We start from the raw sequence: 25,209 nt of genomic DNA, 5'->3' as shown, positions 1-25,209 counted from the left end.
CCGGACAGAACAAGAGCTTGAACAAGGAGTTGTGAAGCATGTTTTGAAAAAAAGGGCCTGATCTTCTTGGTTAAATAAAGCAAATCTGCAAGACCAGGCAGTTTTAGCAATGTGGTGTGAGAAAGTCAGCTGATCATCAATCATAACTCCAAGGTTATGTTGATGTGCCTAACTGGATGGTGTACCTGTGGTGAAACGATGAATTTTCTGGAACAGTTCGGTCTTGGCAAGGTTGAGTTGAAGGTGATGGTCCTTGATCCAGTAAGAAATGTCTGTTGGATCACCAAGATGAAATGAGAGGTAGAGTTGAGTATCTTCAGCATAGCAGTGATATGAAAAGTCATGTTTCTGAATGACAGAGCCTAGTGATGCCATGTAGACAGAGAAAAGAAGTGGTCCAAGAACTGAGCCCTGAGGCATCCCAGTAGTTAGATGTTGTGACTTGGACGCCTCACCTTTCCAAGATACCTTGAAGGACCTATGTGATTGGTAAGACTCAAATCACTGGAGTGCAGTTCCTGAGATGCCCTTTGCCAATAGGGTTGACAGGTCTGGTGGTTAACAGTGTCAAAAGCATTAACAATAATGGGTTAATTCAACCAAAAATAAAAATTAGCCCATATTTTTTTTGCCCTCAAAGCATCCTAAGTGTATATGGCTTTCTTCTTTCAGATGAATCTAATAGGTATTATATTGAAAATGATCCTGCCTCTTGCAAGCGTTAGAATGGGAGTAGGTGGATGCTTTTGTTCAACAGTCCAAAAGCTGTCAAATAAAGTGTGCGCATCCATAATAAAACTTGCCTCACACAGCTCCGGGGGGTGATTACATGCCTTCTGTAGCGAATCCATGCATTTTTGTAAGAAAATTATCCATATTTAAAATGTTCTGAACAGTTTTTTCTCACTTCTGCTGACTGTCAAACGTGCAAGCTGTTCTGGCGGATTACATAGAACGTATGCGTACGAGTCTCGCAAGTTTGTTTAAAGGGGCAAAGAAAGCAAAGTTTCCTTACTTTAGCAAAGGACAACCAGTCTCTTCTTGGCCTATATCAGAATCCTCTGATATTTTTCTTCACAAATCCTTGTTTTGTGCTTCTAATTTTCTAATTAATAAAATAATTCTTATTTAATAAAAGACCGCAAACTTTTTAACCGGAAGGAAATATAATAATGTGTTATATTCAATATACTGTAGTTCTTCCTCATCTAGGCTAATTTCTAATGTAAAATCGTTGTTCTGAAAATTCTAATTGCTCGTGAAAGCTCGATTTAGACTGATTTATTTGTGCAATATGCCTCAAAAGTTTTCATGTCATAAATATTGTCATCTGTTGGGCGCTTATGTGGGATCGTGACTGATTTCAGCTGCTGATCAGAGACAGTCTCCATCTTCACAATTACATTCTGCTGAACGGATGAGAAAAAGGCTGACAGGCAATGTTTTAAGGGCACAGGCTGGTCTGAATCGTCTCTTTGTCACAATACCCACATCAGCAATAACAACCATTTAAAACTGCTGTTTTAGTCAAACAAAAAAGAATAATGGCTCTATGGAACAAAGCAGAGATAATGTGTAAGAACAACACTATCAGCACCTGCTATCAGTCAGCAGCATTTTAAATTAAGGATGAGGGCGTTTACCGCTGAAGAATAAAAATAGCAACCCATTATAGTAACAGGGTTGCCCTCAAATTACTGTCAGGTCATTGTTTTCATCTCAAATAAGAGATTTACACTAATTTTCTCATAGCCTAGCACTTAACCTATGCACTTAAGTGTTGTTAGTTTCTAAATCTGAACTTGGCCCCAGCCTTAATGTATGCCTACGCCCCTCAGAGACCTCCCTTCACAGACTGAAATGAACACGTACGTTAATGATGAAACCACATCCTCTGACAGCAATGAAGAAAAAATGCTATACCAAACTGGTGATTAGGATATCAGCAATACTTCACAAGCAATTACTCATGGGTACTGTCTCGATCTGCTGTACCTGCTGCACAGAAATGCATGCAACTGGACGGTTTTGTTCGCTTTCTGCTTCTTGTGCAAACTGCACTTAATTTTGATTCTTTGCATCTGGTAGAAAATGATTGTGTTGAATGCTTACAAAAGCACCAGTGGTGATGTGTTCTTGAAAGCTGCAACACATCTTGAAAAGTAAAATTGCAATTTTTACACAGAGAAAATTAGCATAATAACAGTCTCGCCATCATTTAAGTAAACTACCATTGCTATCAAATTAACATGGTGGATCCTGATGGAGATGTGGCAGTTAATGCATTTGCAATACAATACATATGCAGATCAGAGTGTAATGATTGGGCAGTGTTTCAATGCCACTCACGTGTCAGTCAGCTTCCAGTATGGAACGGAAGCTGTGAGAAATTTAATGTGAATACAGCGCTGAATCATTCGTCAGAGAAGTACGGTGTCAAATAACAGCACTGAGATTTACAAGATCATTGCAGGACTAAATAGAAATGCAAAAATAGTGTTTTCAAACATGGCCCACAGAGGCCAGAAATTGTTTTTCAGCCTTATTTTCTTGAGATCAAGACAGATTTTTCTTGTGATCTTGATATAGCAAAATATATTTTGACAAAACAAGTTCTCTGGAGCTCTCATATGTTATTTATTAATGTAAATGTTATTTAAAATAAAAAAGAAAGGAACCCGTAGTACCATTTCTATTACAATTACGCTAAATGCTGTTCTTTTGAATTTTCTAGTCATCATAGTATGCTTAAAAAATATTAAGGTTTCCACATAAATATGATGCAGCACAACTGTTTTCAACAATGATAATAATATAAAATGTTTGTTAAGCAGCAAATCATTTTATTTGAATGATTTCTAAAGGATCATGTGACACGGAAGACTGGAGTAATGATGCTGAAAATCCAGCTGCGCATCACAGCAATAAATTCAGTTTTAAAATATATTCAAATAGAAATTGGTTACTTTAAATTGCCCATGTTATCATTTTTACTGTACTTTTGGTCAAATAAATGCAGCCTTTCTTACAAATAAACTATTCTGAAATTAATGATTAACAAAAGAGAGAGAGACAGTTCTGTCAGTGGTGCTTATGTGGGCGACACAAGTTTGAATCCAGCTTATGTCATTGATTTCCTGCTCCCTGTCATTTCCTGTCTGCTCTCGAACTATCCCTATCATTAAAACAGCAAAAAGAACAACACATGACAGATCTTTTAACGTTGAATCATCCTATGTTGATGATGATGACACAAATTAATCAGCAGCTCTGCTTAACCTTCTTTCTCTGGGATGCTCTCAATATTAACAATCTAGCTGATAAGGATTTTTAATTAGACTACTGAACAAGATGAGAGAGAATCTTAATTTATAATGTGACATTTCATATCTGTGTTATGGCTGGACAATATATATCAAATTATATATATTTGTATATATATATATATATCTCTATATTGTGTGTGTGTATTAATACAATGATTCTGCGGTTTTTTTTAAGTCTATACTTTGTTCTCTTCATCGTGACAGGCTATTGTGAGGCTAAAGATCAGTCAGAGCTTTCCTGAACTCTACAAGACAAATGTAAATCGCTTCACTATCCATCTGCTGGTGGACTAAGATTCAACATTCAGTGCCAACAGTCACAAAAGAGCACGGGCCTCAATACTGTTCTTCTACAGTCATATATATATATATATATATATATATATATATATATATATATATATATATATATATATATATATATATAGACACACACACACACGACAATTCAAAAGAGCCACGAAATTAACTGAATCAGTTATTGGTGAATCAGTTTGAATCAAACCAAAACGAATCAGTCAGACAACTCACTGCCTTACAGAATCATCTCAAATGACTCACTGAACTGCAGGTTAGTTGACTCAAAATGACTCGAAATGAGTCAAGAATCAAAATGTTTACAGTGTGTTTTGAAATTAATAACTGGTTAAAAATGAAAATGTTGCCAGTTAGTAAAACTAAAATCAGTTCAAAAGTTCAAAATAAATTTTTGAATACTTTTACCAAAATAAACTTAGTGCTGCACGATTACTTAAAACAAAACTGAAATAGTGATATGGCTTAGTGTGAGAAGTGCATGTAAACCAGCTGTTGCTAAGAAAAGAGAAGTGATTTTCAGCCTGAATAAAAGCTTGATAGTTTAGGTTTTGAAATTGAAATGAAGACAATATTATTAATATATATATTAATATTGTAATTTTTAAAATATTGTAAACCGAGTATTATATCATTATTTATTCTTAACTCCTAGATTTAAATAAATAAATATTAAATGTCTTATTACAATATTACAAAAATAATATTGCATAATGCAATTACTAATAATTATTATATAATATTAATCATGTAAGTCCAATAATATAATTCAATAAATTTATAGATTTTTTAAATCACATTTAAATCACAAAAGTTTTTTTTTCTCTCTAATTAAAACAAAGGAGTGCCACTGTTAAGCAAGCTTGTCACACCCAAAATAGGCCTCGTGTTGTGAAAACACACCGAGTCTTCTTCTGCTCATAGAAGGTTGTTCACATCTCCGTGGTTCACCTGAGATGATCGTGCTAACCACATGGTTTGATTGAGCTAGAAAACACATGAAGAATCTTTCCACAGGAAGCACTGTAGTTAATACAGGAACTAAAATCAATGCATAGTGAAACAAATTTAGCTGAGGGAAAGCATTTCCTCTTCTACAACTAAACTCTCCTCTAAACAAGTCATCCGACATTTGTCACGTTCTTGCCTTCTGCCAGCTTCAGCACAGGACTTGGACCACAGATGGCACAAATACAAACATTACAGAGCCAACAAAACTAAATCAGAGGAAAAGAAGAGATTGTTTCAAAGCAACAGCAGATGACCGCTTCTGCTCAGTAAACATATGACCTACATATAAATGTCATCGTTCTGTCTGTTTGGGCAAACTTGTGCTGGTTAAAGTATATATATTTTTCGATGGAACTGACAAAATGGTGCCACAGCAGTCTACATGGGGAAGTAGAGCAATATTTCCTGTCACAGCTTTCTACAGGAAACGGTCAAAATTTCCCAATAACGCACAACAAATTCGCTAGAAGCCACTGCGAGACTGACTGTAATAATTCATCCCAGACTTCAAATGCACGGCGGTGAATTTCTCTCTCGCTAGAGACTGTAAAAACACATTTAAAGCAGTAGTGGCCTTGAAGATGTGCAACTGCTAAATTAACCATACAAACCCCAAAATAAATTCTCACGCTTCACAAATTCACAGACTTGCAGTCCTAAACAGTATTTTTTACCTATGATCATGGCGTACAGACAATAAATGTGTGTTAAACAAGCAGAAGGGCTCATGTTACCCATGATTCAATAACACTGACATTATCTGAACTAAACAAGTCTGGAACGGCACGGGCATTAAGAATTGGCATAAAATGCGATGGGTGAGGCCATTTCAACAGTCATTAGTTACTAGTACAGTCATTAGCACACTGATAACTAATTAGGAAATGCTACTGGTAACAGATTACCAGTGTTTACCATTTCATTCTATGTGGTTCAGAAATTCACTGTTCACTCAGCTACTTGCAGATGTATATTTCACTTTCACTATTAATGATGACAAGCACACAAGCAATCATTAGGAGACATAAGAAAAGATATCAGTTGGGTTAATGCTATTTGTCTCATAAACAAGTATTAGTTAAGCTTGTTAACAGAGAAATACAGTAATTGGATTAGAAGCAACAGCTAGAGTGAACTGTTGACCTGCTGTGAACCTCAGATCCCTGAAAGGATACAGCCGATTGCTTAACTAGTCATTTTAAACACGCAGATGCTAGTTAGTTGAAAGGAAAGGGAAACATGTAAAGGAGCGCACGTGACTTCATCTTGACTGATGCACAGCATGAAATCCCAAAACACTCGACAAGCACACATGATCTGATCTGGAGGAAACAGCAAAAACATGTTCAAGGTGGGCTGTGATTTCTGTGCATTGATCCATAAGATAAGCCCTCCAAACCTGTGGATTTAGCCGTGCACCAAACGAGCCCACGAATGAGAAAAGCGTAGATGCATTGGTCGTTTTTACCTTAATAATACTGGCCTTCCGTGGGATTCCAGTTTTGCCGTCCAGCACCTCAGACGCGTTGGCCGTCTCGAGTCCCTGGTTCTCGGGCGCACACAGTCCACAGTCACCGTTTGAGACCGACACCTCGCTCGCAGCTCTGCCGTCCGCATCTTCACCGGGCTGGGTGGATTTCCCGCCAGCGCTCGGCGATGAGCCCCCGCAGTTCTCGGCGACAAACTCCGCCATGAGCCCCGTGTAACGCACGCAGCCGCCTGTGCCTGGCAGTATTAGCTGTCGGTTCGAGTAGCGAGAGATTGGAGCTCCCCGAGAGACGTGTGAGAGAAATGGAGAGCCATCGCAGGTTTAATCCTCGTCGGCGTTTCTGCTTGGGCTCGGCAGCATCTGCCGCGTTCGATACATTGTATCTGCGCGCACCGCGTTCGAATGTTTTAATGTTACAATGTTGCAAGTGTCATTGTTGAGGCGCTCACGCGGGTCTGACAGATACTGCCATCTGCTGAATTCACTTCGCATCGGTGTACTACGCTGCTGCTTCGAAACACCGCGCAGCAGCAGATCCGTGATCAGATAGAGCAACATATGTGCTGCAGGCAAACCGGGGCATGTTGTCACATGATGGGGAAATTCACAGGAAACTCGCTTCTCCATCTACTTTATCTCAATAACTGTTTGGAGTCAGACGTTTCAACAAATTCAACAAATGTTTGATGGCAAGCACGTTGGTTTCAGAATCATTCTTTAAAACTTGATTACTTGAAGATAACTTGTGTGATTTCTGTCATACAATAGGACAAAAGGCAACTACACTGTACTAATGACGGTGGATTCCCCAGACGAGTGTATTTTGTCATTTTAAATATAAGCAAGTTGATTTAAAAGCTATAAACTGGAAGAAAAAAACACACATTTTGACAATTTAATTATAAACCCCTACCTCCTAGAAAAATTTAATATTAATATATGTATTATTTTTGTTGTTGATGTGCGTATAGTAAGTTAACCAGTATTGCTAGATATGCTTTTCTTCTAAGTAATCAAATTAAGCCACAGTACAGTAAGGTAGTTGAATTTATGCAATTACTTAATAATCATAACAACAATTAAACATGTTTTCAGAGGAACATGCATGTCAAGACAGATGGCTGTTAACAACATGCTGCTGTTGCTTAATAGTCAAAAATGTGCTGAAAAATCTGTTCTTTGTGCAGTAAATCATCTCAACAAATATGAAAAGATGTAGTAGTTAATGTGAGTTAGCCAGACTGTTAAACTCTGCTACATCACAAGCCACAGGATATTAGTTCAGTTATTAGAGATTATATGTCAATATTTATGCAGGTTACAATTATTAATTGTGCATTTATTATTTTTGCAGTACTTTGATGACTTCGGAGATCAAGCAATACACACATTACTTTTAAATAGTTTAATATTTAAACTATTTGAGTGAGTATCAGTATTATCTGTTGCATTGTTTACATTTTCCATTAATAGATCATCATCAAGTGTCTGAGGCCATTTAGGATTCATACAATTCATAAAGGAAATTTTCAAAGGATTTCAGACTGTTTGAGTAAATGATGGCAGTGACACACCCTGCCATAGTCTTTGGCCTCAGGTGGCCATATTGAATTCAGAGTTTAGCATGTTTATGATGATTATTAGTAATGACACATCAGATTAGATCTATGCCAAATTTGGTATTGAAGATTAGAATAACCTAGAGATTGGTAAACAAAAGTACATTTTTGTATAAAACCCCAAATATGATAGAAAAACAAATATGTATATAGATTTTGATGTGACTTTTTTTTCTCTCTCTCTGGAAGAAATAATATTATGGATTATGAACCCATTTTGGCCAGAAGTGATGGTTTGAAGGTTTGAAAATATCTTAATGATGGATTTGTTTCTTACAAACACGCAGCTTTTCACTTCATGAGACATTCACTGACGGACTGGAGTGGTGTGGATTATTATTATTTTTATCAGCTGTTTTTTTTATCACTTGTGATGAGCAAGTGATGCAATGCTACTTTTCTTCAAATCTGTCTCAATGAAGAAATGTAAACTCATGTAAATCTTGGATAAACCTGATTGTGAGTAAATTTTCAGCAGCTATATAGCTCTAACTGCAAATGGAGAGACTGGACACACATGACTGCATGATTTTGTTCTTTAAGCCCGCCTCCTCATATTGTGTTCTCATACACGTGACATGCACATTTCAACAAGTAGCTTTCAAGCAGATGAAAGTTGCACACGCTAGAGAAACACGCCAGACACGGATGTGTGGTTATACACATATAACACAGATCATCAGCTGAAAGGAAAAAAGACGAGTATTCTAATAATTTCTGACAGGAAGCAGGAAATGTTTGTGTTGATCATATAGTGTGCAACAGTGTCACCTGCTGGACACTTAAGTAAAAGTGCAATTATTTTAGCCAGAGTGAAAGCACTGTCTACAGCCTATTTATAATGTGGACTTGCGTGGATCAGTGAAGCATGATGACATGATCTAAAATTACTTGAATGATTTTAATAAAGTGATGTGATTAAATAAACTGCAGGAGTATGGTGCAGTATTGCAGAAAATAGAATGACCGAATGTTTTTCTGCCAGCGATCTGTCTTTTGTGACGTATCCTGTCTTAAGTTGAGCTTTCTCCAGCAGCTATTGTTTTCAGTATGTGGGTTTACAAGGCTTATAAAACACAAATGGCTTTACTTATATGTGATTGTATAGGCCTTACTGAAAAAAGGTTGAGGTAATGATACAAAGCAATGCAGACTGGCCTTTTTCATCATATTATATAAGTACAGTACCCTTGATTTTTAATAATCATCACATTTGAGGTATTCCACATATAGAAAGAACAGAAATAGAAAGAAGTAAGAATATGTATATATATCACATTATAGGAGATATGTGCTACAACTATCCAAAACAGGCCTCACTTCATGCAGTATGGCCATAGAAGATTTCATTTCCTTGCAATAGGGTGGATTTTGTCTTCACAGAGACAACTGGCTGGACAATACTGGCTCACGAAGGAGTGGTCACAAGTGGCTATTTCTTTCAGTTCATTGCAGTTGCTGAACGTGTTTATGTACGGACATGGATTAGCTAGAAGAAGAAGACAGAATTGAAAGTCAGTCTTCTCAGAATTGCATTTAAGTCATCATTGTGCAACTAAAAACAGAAATGCACTTACTGCACAGACCGTCTTCACAGTTGCCCGGACAAGAGGCACACGGTTCACCCAGCGAGTACGGCGGGACTCCTCTGAAATTCCCTCTGAAATGGAAGAAGAAACATGGATGAACACCTCAAATTGTGTTTTACTTTAGGAATAAAACCTTGCAATAACACATAGACATACGCGCGGTAGTAATGGCATCCGTAGAAGTAGGAGTTTCCACACTGAGCCACGGCACAGCCGACCTCGTACGAGCTGTACCACACCACCTGAACACAAGCACTACATCTTACAATCTGCCACTTAACCACTACAAACACATGCATTGCAATTCTGCTGAAAAAAGTGTGTTTCATTGTATTAAATGTGCATCTGTAGTGCACTTACACGCCACACTTTCTTAACACACTTAAAGTGTGCTATATACTACTAAATACTACTCATACTAAACCTCTAGGAAAATACAGTAGAGTAAATATACTAAATTGCATCTTCATCATTACAAATGTATAACTGCTAATATATTTAAATAGACAACACACAAGTTTGAATATAAATTAAAGTTTATTTTAGTTTACCATAAATGCATTCAGCAGTACACTTTGATCATATTTCAGAAATTAGAACTATGAAATCATATATTAAGTCCTACTTAAGTGGGTCCAAAAAGCACTCTCTAGCTGCACAGTAATACACTATAATCAGTTAATTGTAAAAATAACATGCAGTTAAGGTTCTAAAAACATTACATTCAGTTTGCACTTATCTATTGAAGTATACAGCATTATTTTCATATTAAGTAAATAGCTGTATTTTTAAAGTCTAATTAAATATATATTACAAAACAGGATACTTTGAAGAGTGCTGGTGACCAAACAGTTGACGGTAGCCGTTGACTTCCATAGTATGGAAAAAATAGTTAGGTCACCAGCACTCTTTAAAAAATTATGTTTCGTAATAAGTATTTAATATATATATATCATACATGACTGAAATATAAATGAAAAGCTACTGGCTTAAAAAAAGAAAAAAAAAAGATTAATTGTTGCCATTTGAAATATATGAACGTCACCTGTGTGTAATGTCCAATCGCCAGACCGTTGGTGGATCCGGTGGGATATTCATAATTGTTGACTTCGCTGTGCCAGGCATTTATCACTTTGGTCCATGAATAATCCTCAGAGGCCTTGAAGAGATTTTCACCCGTTTCATATCCTGTCCATTAGAGAGAAAGTATTCGATGAGGGAAACTGCAGCACTGCATCTGGTGGACTGCAGGCTGGTTGAAATGATAAAATGATATGATTTAAAGGACCTTTTGTTATTTTGGACACTAAAGAATGTAAAAGAGGGCCTGATGTACTGTGTTAATACAAAGTGATTTTCTGTAGTGATTTTCAGAAATCTTTTACTAGTATTTTGAATTATGCTTTGCAAACTCAATGGATCCCTTTCCATTTTTCAATGTGTTTTTCTTACAGTGTACAGTAATAAACTTCAGTGCTGTAATGGTTCGCTCAGTGTCAAATCCTGAAGTGAAACCGTTGAGAACGCACTGCATGTGACTGTGACACACACTGTCATTTCCTTCTTCAGCTGTATGTACTAGTCAGCATGTCAACACTCAGTTGCACAATCCTCCTGTATAAATATTGGGTCTATATGCATGTGGGTTGATGAAAGAAATCTTCTGTTTTCTCAGGTCTGAATTGCTTTGGTGGCCGTGGCCTCAAAATGTATTTGGACAGTTAAGCCACTTTTTTTTTATGTATGACTGTAACTATAATCATAACAAAATATTGAAGCAAGTGATGTTTATTTAAAATAAATATAGTACACAAATAGTTCTGAAAAAACAACAACAACAGTGGATCTAGAGTTGTAGATGAAGGAAGTATTATGTGACTTTTTTGTTTGTGATGTATCACACCTGTAGTTTTTAAAAATCATCTAAACAGCAGTTAATTAACATACTCTAAAAAGTTCATTTGTTCAAAGATTTATTATCTATGCATTAATATTTACATTTGTTATTAGTGATTTAAGTATCCAAATTGGTTTTGGGATCAATGTAGTTTCCAATTTGTTTAAATATGCCAAAAAAAAAAACAGCCAAAGGTGATTCACTTCAACAGCTGAGACTTCATTCCTCCCAAATGTTTCATTAATTGAGATAATTTTATTAAAAAATAATATATAACCTAACTGTGACTTTTTAATCTACTGAGATTATAATAAAAATAATTATTTTACATTTATCTATTTATTTATTTTTTATTCCAAGGCAGAATTTAGCTTCCATAAAATGTGTTACCTAGAAATAGTGCAGAATATATACAGTAGTACTGTGCAAAAGTCTTAGGCCAACAAAAAATGGTCAGTTATTTCTTTGTTTTTCTGTAGTGTGTTAGTAGGATATGTTAGTTTACATTTCCAAACATTACTTTTGCCATTAAAATAATAACCCAGTGAGATTTTTGTTTGCACAAGGAGTCAGTGCTCCACACAGAGATCTGATCTGATCATCATCAGTCTGTCTGGAATAACATGAAGAAACAGAACAAACTGAGACAGACTCAATCCTGAAGAACTGTGCCAATGTCTCCAAAACCCTTCAAGAAACCTGCAAAGCTAAAGTACTGTGCAAAGTTTTAGGCACTTGTGTAAAAATGCTGTAAAGTGAGGATGCTGTCAAAAATAATGTCATAAATAGATTTTATTAATTAACTTCTATTAACTTAACTAAATTAAATTAACATCTGGTGTGCCCACACTATGCGTTAAAAAAACCTTTTGTCCTAGGAGCACTTGCACATAGTTTTGCAGGCAGGTTTCTTGAAGTGTTTTGGAGACATTGGCACAGTTCTTCAGGATTGAGTCTGTCTCAGTTTGTTCTGTTTCTTCATGTCATTCCAGACAGACTGATGATGATCAGATCAGATCTCTGTGTGGAGCACTGACTCCTTGTGGAAACAAAAATCTCACTGGATTATTACAATTGAGGGCAAAAACAATGTTTGGAAATGTAAACTAACATATTGAAACATTGGCTTGCTATTTGGAGGCATTATGAGCTTTGTAAAGCTGCTTTAGAACTCCACATACTATGAAAAGTGCCTTAAAAATAAAAGACCTGAACTAACTGTATTTGTGGGTGACATACCGTCAATCATGCGGCTGCTTGGTGGTCCATGTGTAATGTTACACTGATCAATCCAGCTCTGAGCTGACTGTGCCACAGCATCGCTCCAACTCTATTAATGACACAAAACTCTTTCCATTCAGCATATGGCAGAATTTCACTAAGATGCATGTGTAAAATGTGAATTATAGGGGAATGAGTTACCATTTTGAGCATGTTGCTGGCAGTCGGCACCACAGCCCTTCGGAAGGCATTGTGTACATCCACGATCTCCTGCTGGACAGAAGGCAGGTCTGTACAGATGCCTGTGAGGGCAAAAGGCAAAACAATCAGTCAAAAGTATTTTCAGATGATGCATTTTAATGCATATTAACCAGATTTATAATAGGCAGTATGGTAATATAAGCTTACCTGACTGGAAATCCCACCACATGAAAAGAGACAAATATCAAAGACTCAATTATTGATAACAAAATCACATCTATAATTAAACTATAACAAATGTTTATGCTTTACTTTATCTATAGATTACAGAACTGATTTCAAGCATGTTCGTGACATTTTAAAATCATTAGAAACTAATTTAGTCAAATGTTACTCATAACAAATAATAAGTTACCAGTATCATAAGCAAAAATAGCCTTTTGTTGTTGTTGTTGTTGTTGTTAAATCAAACTCACCAAGCTGCAGGCAGCGCTCATATGGAGCAACCCCAGGATACAAATTGTCACTGCAAACATTTTTGCGTCCTTCTGTCCAGCAGATTGCAGAGGCAGTATGTAAAAATAAATAAATAACATAAAGAAGTAAAAATTTATGATTCAAAATTATTGTTTGAAAATATTAATTAATTCACTTACACACACACACACACACGATTTAAGGTTATAAATTGTAATATATATATATATATATATATATATATATATATATATATATATGTAAAACCTTTTCTAATTAAAGTAAAAAAGTAAGATTTTTTGTATAAATTACAAGTCGTAAGAAAAATAATTTTGAATATTTAACAAAAATATATATATATAAATATATTTTTTACTATAATCACAGTAACACTTTTCAATTTTGAAATATTTGAATATTGTGGATTTTTTTTAAACTACAGTTACAGTTAAAATGTAAGGATGAAAGTCACATTTCAATTTTGAAAACTCTTTTTGTAGTTCTTATAAAATATAAACACTTAAAAGGATTAAAAATAGAGGGAAAATAACTGTTTCATATTTAAAAAACAATAATTTTATAATGCAAGGTAAATATTTTAAAGATAAACTCTCATTTTTATATATATATATATATATATGTATATATATATATATATATATATATTTTTTTTTGAAAATGTAAGTTCTAAAAGCTTCATTTATAGTCCTTTTTCAGATATATGCAATATAAAATCTAAATCAAATATAGTTGATAGGAATCCGACCTGCTCCTCACCTGCCCATATGAGATGTTGTGATCAAGTCCCACACTATTCCCTTTATATTCCCAGCATCTTAATGATCTCAGGAACATGTTCCCATGTCAGCAGTGACATGTGACACCACTTGAGCAATATTTTCACAAAACAATACAAAACCTGAGAGGTTAATATTAGAAGCAAACATGAGAGTGTAAACACGAGGGTGTAGGTTTAGTTTAAAGAACAGCGTGAATTAACCCACAGAAGAATGAGGCAAGATGTCTAAAGAACCTGCAAACAAAGCAACAATGATAAATCGAACGGACAACGTGGCAATGGACCAGAGTGTACAGCTAAAGAATAAACATTATAATTCTTTTTGAGAGGGATAATTAGTCAGAATTAAACAGAGACTGTAGACTTTACTTTCTGTAAATCACCCTCATGAATTCAGACTATTACAGTGTGACGTCTGCTATTGTGCACTGTATTTCATCATGGGATTTTTGACACCAGGTTTAGTCTGACTGAGCAAAATAACCTTACATTTGACCTGGATAATTAACAAACAGAAACATCAGAGCTATATCAGATAAAAACATTAAAGCTTAAAGCACTCTGTCACATTAGATGTGTCTCCAGGCCTTTACTTTGGTTTTCAGAGGGTTATATAATGCAATGGATTGTAATCAGTCTGTTGCATAGAACTGACAATTTTTACATCATCATAAGACCTTTAGATTTAAATTGAACTGTTCATTCTCAGCTGGATGATTTGATGTATTCGATGGCATTATTCTGCTGCAGGAGTGTCAGGTTTATAGTCCTGCAGTTAGTGACGATCACAATGCCTCTCATGAGTACAATCGCTGAGTGATAAATGCCGTATTTACAGCAGGCTGAGCAAATCTGCCATAAAGATCACTGCGTTCAGACTGGATGTCAGATGTTAGGTAAAGAAAGACAAACCGTTCACAATGAGCCATAATTAGGTATTTGGAATACGTTACATATTATATTTACATAGGCTTCGTTAGACACACACACTTAAAAAAACTAAAAGTATTTTGAAGTTCTAGTACTATTTCAGTTATTTATACTTCTAAATTTTATTTAAATTACTTAAATTACTTGCCATTTCTTTGTAATAGCATTTGCTTTATGAGTGATTTTTTCAGTATATCTTATGTGTTTAATATATATATATATATATATATATATATATATATTACATAAGAAATTTATCAAATGGAAAAACATGTAAAAAATGTTTCATTACTTGTAATTTTCCTTGGTTTGTGACTTGGAAAGAATGCAAAATATATTTTCAGGTATATATTCAGGTCGCCATTCCATGTTTAAAAAATATCAATGAAAATTTGAGTATTAATTAACTTTTTTCATTTGGACACATATATTACCCATCTACTGTATCTATATAATATCTATCTGTATCTAAAATTATTGTTTAAAATAATGATATTTTGCAATATAATACTTCATATATGGGGATATAATTATATATCTGTTTTATAATCAATTTTATAATTTCTAAAATGTAATAATGGAATTTCTATTATATATATATATATATATATATATATATAGACACACACCGTATATAGCGTTTGTCTATCTGTAATTACTTTTTACAATATAATTAACCTAAATATAAATAAATAATATATTAATTTATACATTATAAATATGTATAATAAATATACACATTATATTATATATATAAATTACAGTATTACACTGGTATATTAAATTATAAATAGATATATAGATAGACAGAGATAGATTTTTAAACATCAAAATTAAGTTACAGTTCAAAGGAAAATGTATATGTTTGATGCTGACACGTGTCACCATTTCTAACAACCCTGTGAGCTTTCTTGCAGTTTGCTTAAATAGTCTTTTTGCATGACGAAGTACAAATAACCCATGTAGTTTCTCTTTTGAAATAATTGAAATGGCATACATAATAATCCACAATAATAAGACAAGCGTTTTTAGATGGGAGTAAAGTCACTGCTTGACTTGTCACGTCAACAATAATGTAAAGGCTTACACTTCTTTCAGAAAGGATTCTGAAAGAAAATATATAATAATGACACAAAACCACAAAGCACCTGCATGAACATGAGCTCCGAGGCCACGACACACACGTGTCTGACCAGTAGGAGGCACTGTGGCACCAAATATAGATTTCACACACAAACTTTCTTCAGTCTGTCTTACACTTGAGTTATACGTGTGTTGATACATTTGGTATCAAAGTGGTTTTCAAAGCAAGGTGGTTGATTGCTGATATAAAGTTGATGTTGCTAGGGTCAATTTTTATGCAATATTTAATAACAATTCATATTGTAAAACATATTGTATACAATATCCACATTGTATAATCCTAATAAATAGTATTAATAGTTTGGTTTTGGAAGACATTTTATCAGAGTGATGCCTCAAAATAGCCAAATTATGAGTCTGTCTGAAATACGGGTCATCACTGTAATCCAGACATGATCTCAGATGACCTCAGCATCAGACGAAAGGTCATCAGAGGTCATGCAGTGCGTGTCTTCTGTGTGGAAAGCTTGGTTTGGTCCAGAGAGAGCATCAGCAGCTGATGGAGACAGAGATCTGCTGTGGAAGCTGGAGTGATTTTTCTCGTCTTCTGCTGCTCGGCACACTTTTTGGTTTCCTCTAACGATGCAGTCAGTGAAGTGTTCAGTGTTGCCGTAGTGCTCTTTATTTTCACAGGGATTACACAGTGATTAGTTCGCAATAAACGCAGCAGTAATTACACAGTGGGAGCTCTCATTTTCCACCATCTCTCCTTCCTCTCTTCAAGATTTAATCTGGTTGACATATCAAACATCTCAAGCTTTTTTGTGGGATTTTTGACATACGATGAGGTCCAGGAATATGAGAGCATTTTGTATAATTACTACAAAATGTTTCATTAGTTGTGAAAATTTGCTTTGGTAATTGACTTACAGTATGTGCAGAAAATGCATCAAAGTATTTCGCCTTCAGTGACTTCATGAGCTTTGGTGGACAGAAAGATGTAGTTAATACTGATTCTTACACAAAGCTATCTTTCAGGAGATTTAGAATATAACGCATGGGTTGCATGTTTTCATCTTTTTATGCAGTCATGGACACTTGTTATATAGAAAGAAGCCATGCAAATATTCTTGAATGAACTATATATTACAAAATATAATAGAAAGTATACTGACCTCCTTTATTTTATCAAAATAACAGTCATTTATAAAATAATAATTATTATTACAATTATGAATATGTAATATAATATAAATGAATATACTATAGTATTGTCAATGTTAATATTGTTAAATAAATAATTATTAATACTATTACAATTAAATAACTGTTTTATTTATTTTAAAATGTAATTCACTCCTGTAACGGAAAAGCTGAATTTTCAGACTCAACTTCAACAGAAAACGTAGGATATGTGTTGTACGGATCACTTTTGTTTCACTCATGTTTCCATTTTGGAGCGCAGCAGTCCTGCAAGTCATGCAAATAATTGTTAATATACAGAAAGATGCTGTGTAAATATTCTATACTACTTTTTTTACAATGTAAAAAATACAGTAAAAATGTAAAACATTATTACAATTAAAATAACTATTTTCTATTTTAATATATTTAAAAATCTAATTTATTCCTGTGATGACAAACCTGAATTTTCAGTTGCATGGATCACTCTTGTTTCCTTTTTGGAGCTCAACAGCCATGCAGCTCATGCATATAATTGTTGATACATATAAAAAAGCTATGTAATTATTCTTAAGTGTTTCACAAAATAAATCACAGTTTGGAGGGTACAAACTAATTTGCTCTCCATTCAACCTCTTTGAGGTCTTGGAGAAACAATTGAGATACTACAGAGATCTCCTTGCTGATTTTTAACTCTGTTTATGGTATTTTGCTTATTTCCTTGCTCTTTCAGTCCTCCACATGCTGAGCTCTTATCATTGCTTTATTATGTCCCTGTAATTTGTAAAATAACTGCTCCCGCTCTCTTTTTCTCCCTTTTATCCATCTCCCTTCCCCTCGCTCTCTCTCTCTCTCTCTCTCTCTCTGTCTCTCTCGTACTCAGCACCTCCTCCTCTATCTCCTTCTCCTCAGTTGGATTCTTCAGTCGGTGGGCAGGAACTGTGTCGGTTTCTGAAGAGATAGAGAGAGAGAGAGGGGGGGCTGTCTCTGGGTCATCTCAGACAGTCAGAGAGAGAGAAACAGACGGCACGCAGGCAGCAGGATACAGGAGGTATGTCAGAGGATGTGGTTTCCCTGAGCTTGCAAAACATTGCACAGACATACTTTGAGCATGACCTAAGGGCAGCACACAAAGTGTGTTTTCTGCTCTCCACTAGCTGCCTGCCGCAGGAGGACTGATCTGTTTGGGATCCTCGTTTCTTGTTATTACTGTGCCGTCACATCCAACGGGAAACGTAGCGCTGCTCTCTTGGTTCAAGCGCCATACAGTGGATCGCTGACTCAAACTTGCAGCCTCTGCTTGTCGACAGCTCCACAACAGGTAAGCGGTCTGTTTCCATTGATTTTCTCGCTTCATGAAGCATGCTGTCTCTCTAGGAGGAAAGCAAACATGACAACAGTGCTGTGATAAAGAATCAAACATGGGAAGCCACAAGCCACAAGTTTGCCACTGTGTGATGCGCTACAGCAAAAAGCATGCTCCTTGTAATCACACAGATCGATGGTTTAGTTTGAGTCACATGTACAAAGTGTGATACTGACAGGAAGACTGCAGACTTGCCTTCAATGCTTGACCATTGGCTTTTTAAAAGAAGTATTAGCAGATTTTGGTGAGAGATCTCTTGAATAGGATGTAAACTAAATATCTTTGGAGCATTAAACTGTGTCCTACGTGAAGTCAAACATCAGCATTAAGTAACATAATTTGTGTTAACACTGAAAGCGAAAATGCTGAATCTGAAGATATTTGATGTCTAAACTAAAGTCGGTATGAAATTTAAATTCAGCTGTTCTCTAAATTGTACTTTTGTGCATGTTTTAATTTTTATTTTAACTTTTATTTAACTTTTTGACCTCATAATTCTTAGTCAAAATGTCTTGTGGTCAAACAACAAATTTCTCAAATTTCAGTCATTTAGTGTGCATAAACCCACCCCTTTCTTTAAGTCAGCTGCAAGCTCACATTCAGATCCACCATCCAATCAACATCAGATGGACAAGTTCCCACCATACATTTTTTTATTTCGTTAATTTGTTTCTCTTGGAGATACATCACAACAACAACAAAAAAATAATAATAATCTGTTGCTACTTTTGTTTTATCACAAAATTACTACCAGCTACTGTTATGTGTAGTATACTTTTGAACAAATGAGATTATACAGTAGGTGGGGCTTCCTTATACAACAAATAGAAATATAAACCAACAGCCCAACAAAATTTGCTGTTAATCATTAAATGTTGATCATAGCATAAAACATAAAAAAAAATAACCTTTAGAGAATATTCTAAGCTTTTTTAGGCTTTTGCACAAAAATCTCCCTGCCATGTTCTCATAAAAACTAGTTTATGGTTATACTTTTTTTAACATTATGATATTAATTATACATTATGAAATATTTATTGTTATTTTAGTGTAAATTAATGTAACTGTATTTTTTCTGAGTATTGCTATTTTTAATTAAATTGTATTTTTATAATTAAATTATTTTAGAAATTGTAGCCTATGTACTTGCCATTTTATGTGTGCAATTTGTACTTGCCATTTTATTTTCTATTTCTCTTTAATTAATTAATTAATATATATATATATATATATATATATATATATATATATATATATACATGTGGTATAATTTTGGTAATAAAAATAGCTATTTAATTTAAAATGTTGAAATTTTGTATATTTATTTTTGGCAGTCTGATCAAATAAGTCAAGAAAGAGTTAAAAATTTTACAAATCAAAGCCAAAACTGGAAGGTCAAGTTGAGTACATTGCATTGTTGCACTGTTCTTTCTTGAGTACTTCTCATTTTCTCAAATGTACTAGTTTATCAAAGAATTCTTACATGCATATAGAACATGTGCATACTGTACACAGCATGCATACTAAATTTTACTGAAAGAGTATGAGTAGTATGTTAGTATGCTAATCTATACACAGTCTAATTGTGCTGTTGATGCTAGTAGGCGGTCCCGCTAACAGTCCCTGTCAGTCATATTGCCAGAAATTGCCAACTCTCATTATAAATGAATGTCTTACAGACGCAAATCGCTGTCAGTGTGAACGCCCTTTAAGAAAGGAATGTAAGAAAAAAGAATTAATCAATTCCAGACGGTGGTTCAGAGGCTGTGCGCATTGAGTTGCGCTGTGCCGGGCGCCTCAGGAGCTGACACACAGAGCTGCTGTTGTCATGGAGGAATCTGGTGCATCATATCACAGGCTAGTCACCTCCGACCCCACGCATTATCGCTATTAGCAAGTTACTGGAGAAAAATGCTGACTTCAGTGTCATATGTGCATCAGCAGGACCTTTTTATTACAGCTCAGTGGTTGTTTCCTTGGGAGAAAAAACAAATACCAAACAAACTCGATTTTGTGCATTTTCAAAAAGAAATATGAATGGTACTTGTCAGTGTCAATGAGGGTGCTGTGAGTTATTTCCAGCTGGGTGCTGCACTGTAAACAACCTGCAACAACAAAGTGAGATGTTTAAATCTGTTTTACTGTGCCCTTGTGACATTTAAAAGTTTGCTCACTACTGATAAAAAAAGAGCACATTAAAAATGATTATAATTTTAACAGTAGAAGGCTGTAAATGCCATGATGAAAACCTGTTAAGTCGTTAACTGTAAGTCCCCTTACCATATACAGTGCAAAACTGTAAATCTAACAGGAAATTTCATGTAATTTTAAATATGTTATAATGTATAGCAAAAAATTAAAATAAATAAATTGACAAGTTGATGCTACCATAAATGATGCTACCGTATTTTTACAATATATGTTTTTTATTTGAAACAGTATCATTCAAAAGAGTAGCAACAAACATTACAGGTCAAATAACATATTTAAGTTTAGTACTTTAGTTAGGGGTTCATTCAGATCACTAAAGTTACTAGTGGTGCTTGACTTACCAAACACTAATGAGACTATTGGTGACTAGACAGTAAGAACAGAGCTATTATTAATAACAGTAGTTACTCTGTACATGTAAAATATATATTCAAATATATCAGATTACCATATGCATGCTTTTTTTCACACATGTTTCGGCCACGATTTTTAAATTGCCTAAAATGTCCAGATGTTGGCTTTATTTTCCTACAGAAATGCTCTCTAGAGTCTGTTCTCTGTAAATCCCACCTTCTCGCACGTCACGATTGTTCGATTATGTATAGTGCCTTATTGGTCAGACTTCTTTTACTCATTACCTTCAACAAATATGAAAACAAAGCCAAAACCCGGACATTTGTGGCAATTTAGAAATCCTGGCCAGGACTAAGATGATGTATTGGTCACCCTAAATAATATTGGTATTAATGTGGAAGGCATAATAAATTTGATGAAAAATATGTATGTTTGGGACTTTTGGAAGTAGACTGGGGAACTTTTGAGACATTGTTAAGATCTCTTCTACTGGCTTTAACAGTGGCGGCCTTTTTCACAGAAAATCTTGTGAATAACAACTTGATCTGTAATTTCCTTCACCTTATAAGTCACACGCAGCCAAAGTGTAGCTAATTGAATCTTTATGACCCCTGCAGCTGTTTATTCTACCTGTATCATCATCGGAAGCTGGGCTGGTGTTTTAGGAACATGATTAATACACGTGAAGCTTCAATATTTTGGTAACCTAATTAGGACAGAGAATCCTCTCTTGTGCTCAATTAAATCTAATTTAGATAATTGGACCGCTTCGAGTGCATTCGAAACTTAATTATGACATCCTTCCGAGACGTGACGCGCAAAAAGCCCAGTGTGTTATTCGCCTGGCTATACCTGTGATCTCTAAACGGCTTCTCCTCGCGTTCAATTAGGGCAGGCTCTCCTCTGCTCTCTCTGAGAGAAAATGTACATCCTCTCCTGTGATTAGACAGCCTACAAATCAGATGTCACATTCGCTGTCTGTGCTGCACATTCGGCACCTTCTCCACAGCTGAGTCAGTTGAGGAGATGAAACGCAGCTTTAGCTGTGCGCCTTGATGGAAGATAAATGGTAATTTTTGTTCTTCTCCTGCGTGAGGTGCCACTTTGAACAGATTACGCTTCCTGAATGTGAGCGTAGATTAGGTTCTTCCCTCCTGTCGCAGCGACGAGCTCCTGCCACAAATATTCAGGCCGCTGGCGATGCCTAGGCACAACACAGAGCAATCAAAGCGGTAAAAATGCAAGCGCTGCAGGAAAACACACGCAGAATAAAACAGCTTAAATATTTCTTGAAGACTCATCGCCTCGCTTGGTAACGAGTGGCTGGGAAAATTGCAGTGATATTGATTGAGTCGTGTTCGGGAAGGACATGTCGATACTTTGCTCGAGTGCAACAGAAGTTGGGCTTTGTTTTAAAAGAGGAACAGATTCAAAAGAGACTAAATGCTTTAATTCTCACTTTACAAATTTACTGGATTGTTTCCATTGAAAACAGTCTCACACTTTTGCACAGCATACTGTCTCACATATGGGCACTGGGGTGGGTGCTATGACAGAAAACTTCACTTTTCTTCTTGAAAACAAAGGTTTTTATTGGCATAGAGAGTTCCATGAACATTTTACATCAATAGAATCTCAAAAGGTTCTTTAAACCCTTAAAAAAATAAAGACTGACAAGGATTTTTTTGCGTTCCCTAATTAGTTTCATTGAACAGATCTTAAAACAACATTTAGTGTGAACATTTAAAAAATCGAAAGAACCTTTTTTGCAGTGGAAAGGTTCCATGTATGTTAAATATTTTTCAATAAAGAACATTTATTTTTAAGAGTGTGTAATAGGAAAATTTTTATTCGATTATTCAAATGATTCCTTTTAAGAACTTTAGGGAACCAAAAACGGTTCTTTAGCATTGCTGTAGAAACCTTGGAACATTTGATTTTAAGTGTACAGTCACAATATATTCATTTCTTTTATTATTATTCTAAAAATGGTTTATATATTCAGTGACCACAGGTAATGCCCATTTTAGGATAAAAATAATCAATTTAATACTTCAACAGAAGTATTTTGCTGTTTTCTCTTTTTATGTGAAGGACACAATAAACCGAAAAATCTGATTATTCATAACAAATGAACAAGTGTGACAGTTTAAAAGAAATGTGACACTATAAAACACTTGAAGGAATAGTTGACTATAGGAGATATTTTGAAGAATGTTGATCACCAAACAGTTGACTGTAGCCACTGACTTCCATTTTTCTATACAATGGAAGTCAATGGCTACTGTCAACTGTTTGGTGATCAACATTCTTCAAAAATATCTTATTTTATCCCTTAAAAAAAGGGACAAGAAAAAAAACTAATATTAAGAAACAATTAAATGATTTAAAATATAAAGTTGCTGACCATTTTAACTGACATTGCTCTGCATTTGCCCCATAATTATTTTGTCTCCACATAATTAGTTAATCCTTTTTTTTTTACAAAATATAATAATAGAAACCATGTAATCTACTCTTTTCTACTAATGCAATAAATAAAACAGTCTATAGCAAAAATCTGTGACATAATTCTACAATCACTGTGAAATCGCCCAGCTCTTTAATAAAGCAAATTGTATTGGTCTTGTAAGAATGAAAAGGCATATAATCCAAATTAGAATCAAAGAAAGAGAAAGCGAAGATGAGAGAGAATCTCAAAGAAAGCGAATAAAGGGAGAGAAACAGACTGGGGAGATATTGCTCTCTTTTCTTCTCTTGGGTATGAAATTGTTGTCAAGGGGCCCGTTCCCATGGCAATTCCATCCGCTGTGTCTGGGTTTCCAGCGAGTCCATGCCCAGACCTTGGACGCTGAGCGGATGGGTTTTCTAGGTTCATGCTGAACAAAAGGGAAAGTGCTCCCCCCACAAACCCCCCATCCGAAGGGCTGCAGTGAAAGGGGTTTTAAAGAGACAATCTGTCAGACGAGTTGCAGTGTGTCTGAAATTGGATTCAATCTATAATTGTGGCTTTTATTGTACCTGGGTTCCTATTTCTTCTAATTATCCATAAGCAAGCAGTGAAGCAGCGGCCAGGAACACAAGGTTCTGGAGCTTGTAAGGACATACAGTAGCAACGCTTTCCCAAGACACCAATTAACCCCAGTTTTATTGTCTAAATTTTGCTGTGACATTTTGTTTAGACTTGACATTATATTTACCCGGGAAATGAGTCCTCAGAGTAAAGCTTGGTGTTTGGGTGCCTCTCGTTCAACAGAATACTTCACCCAAAAGTAAAAGCAGTCTTCTGTATTCTGGCATACGATAGCTTTGTGAAGGAATACAGAAAATGAAGGCAACATTTTCTGTAAATCTTCCCCTTCTCCAAGTCTGAATTTTGAGCTCTCCGAATTATTCCATTAAATCTATTTGCATTTATTTCTTAACCATAATAATTATTATTATTATTATTTTTTTTTTAATCTTTGATAAGTTACTTAGATGTTTTTGCTAACTGATCAACTCTATCTAACATAGTTTTACAGAAAATAAAAAAAATTCTGTATTTTTTCTATAGGAATTTTTTGAGAGCATAGCTTAGTATATAGTATGTTTACCATGATAACATGTATGCATAAATAACACTATGATGATTTATATATATATATATATATATATATATATATATATATATATATATATATAAACAGATTTTTTCTTTGAAATTAGCATTTTTATCAGGTTCCTATGAAAATAACATTTTTGAAAATAAGACATTTAATAACTAGCTTATAACCTTTGACTGAACCTTTGACATAAATGACTGAACCTAAACATATGAGACTGACAAAAATGCTAAAAAAAACAAACAAACTCAGATGTACTAAGAGGTTTTTGCAATAAGAAAATGGTTTGAAATTTTTTTTACATTATAACATATAAATACAAATACCTGATGATATTAAACAGTGCCACTAATTATACACACGCATATAATTATTTTTTAACGTTTAGTAACATTTTCCATTATGGTTCATATGGGGCTAAAAATAAAAATGTCCCTAATTCATCTGCCCCCTCAAAAAATCCCTCTATTTATTTTTTAGCATATTTAGATTACTAATCTAATGCTTTTACTGTGTCTTCTGTCTTGTTTGGAT

General features: G+C 34.8%; 3 protein-coding genes across 5 annotated transcripts in view; 1 reads left to right on the top strand and 2 right to left on the bottom strand.

The window, feature by feature from the left end:
• The window catches only part of LOC132158902 (inactive phospholipase C-like protein 2), a 45,213-nt gene extending 38,572 nt beyond the window's left edge, over nucleotides 1–6,641 (bottom strand). Inside the window, exon 1 of the mRNA XM_059568518.1 lies at nucleotides 6,121–6,641. Coding sequence (XP_059424501.1) covers nucleotides 6,121–6,345 — 225 coding nt within the window. The 5' untranslated portion in view covers nucleotides 6,346–6,641. The remainder of the gene's footprint in view (nucleotides 1–6,120) is intronic.
• Nucleotides 6,642–8,754: 2,113 nt separating this feature from the next.
• Nucleotides 8,755–13,217, bottom strand: LOC132157862 (cysteine-rich venom protein ENH1). Its single transcript, XM_059567128.1, has 7 exons — nucleotides 13,141–13,217; nucleotides 12,669–12,769; nucleotides 12,486–12,576; nucleotides 10,395–10,537; nucleotides 9,506–9,591; nucleotides 9,338–9,420; nucleotides 8,755–9,249 (listed from the first exon to the last, which is right to left on the bottom strand). Exons 1-7 carry the CDS (start codon nucleotides 13,202–13,204, stop codon nucleotides 9,107–9,109), a joined length of 711 nt encoding a protein of 236 aa, XP_059423111.1. The 5' UTR covers nucleotides 13,205–13,217; the 3' UTR covers nucleotides 8,755–9,106.
• Nucleotides 13,218–18,144: 4,927 nt separating this feature from the next.
• Nucleotides 18,145–25,209, top strand: part of LOC132158899 (raftlin-like) — an 86,802-nt gene continuing 79,737 nt past the window's right edge. For all 3 annotated transcript variants that reach the window (XM_059568516.1, XM_059568517.1, XM_059568515.1), the window contains exon 1: nucleotides 18,145–18,460. The gene's annotated coding sequence lies outside the window, so the exon portion shown is untranslated. The remainder of the gene's footprint in view (nucleotides 18,461–25,209) is intronic.

This window comes from Carassius carassius, chromosome 15 (assembly GCF_963082965.1).
Source record: "Carassius carassius chromosome 15, fCarCar2.1, whole genome shotgun sequence".
NCBI classification, from domain to species: domain Eukaryota; kingdom Metazoa; phylum Chordata; class Actinopteri; order Cypriniformes; family Cyprinidae; genus Carassius; species Carassius carassius.
The sequence above is the reverse complement of the archived record's forward strand: the minus strand, read 5'-3'. Positions and strand labels throughout refer to the sequence as shown.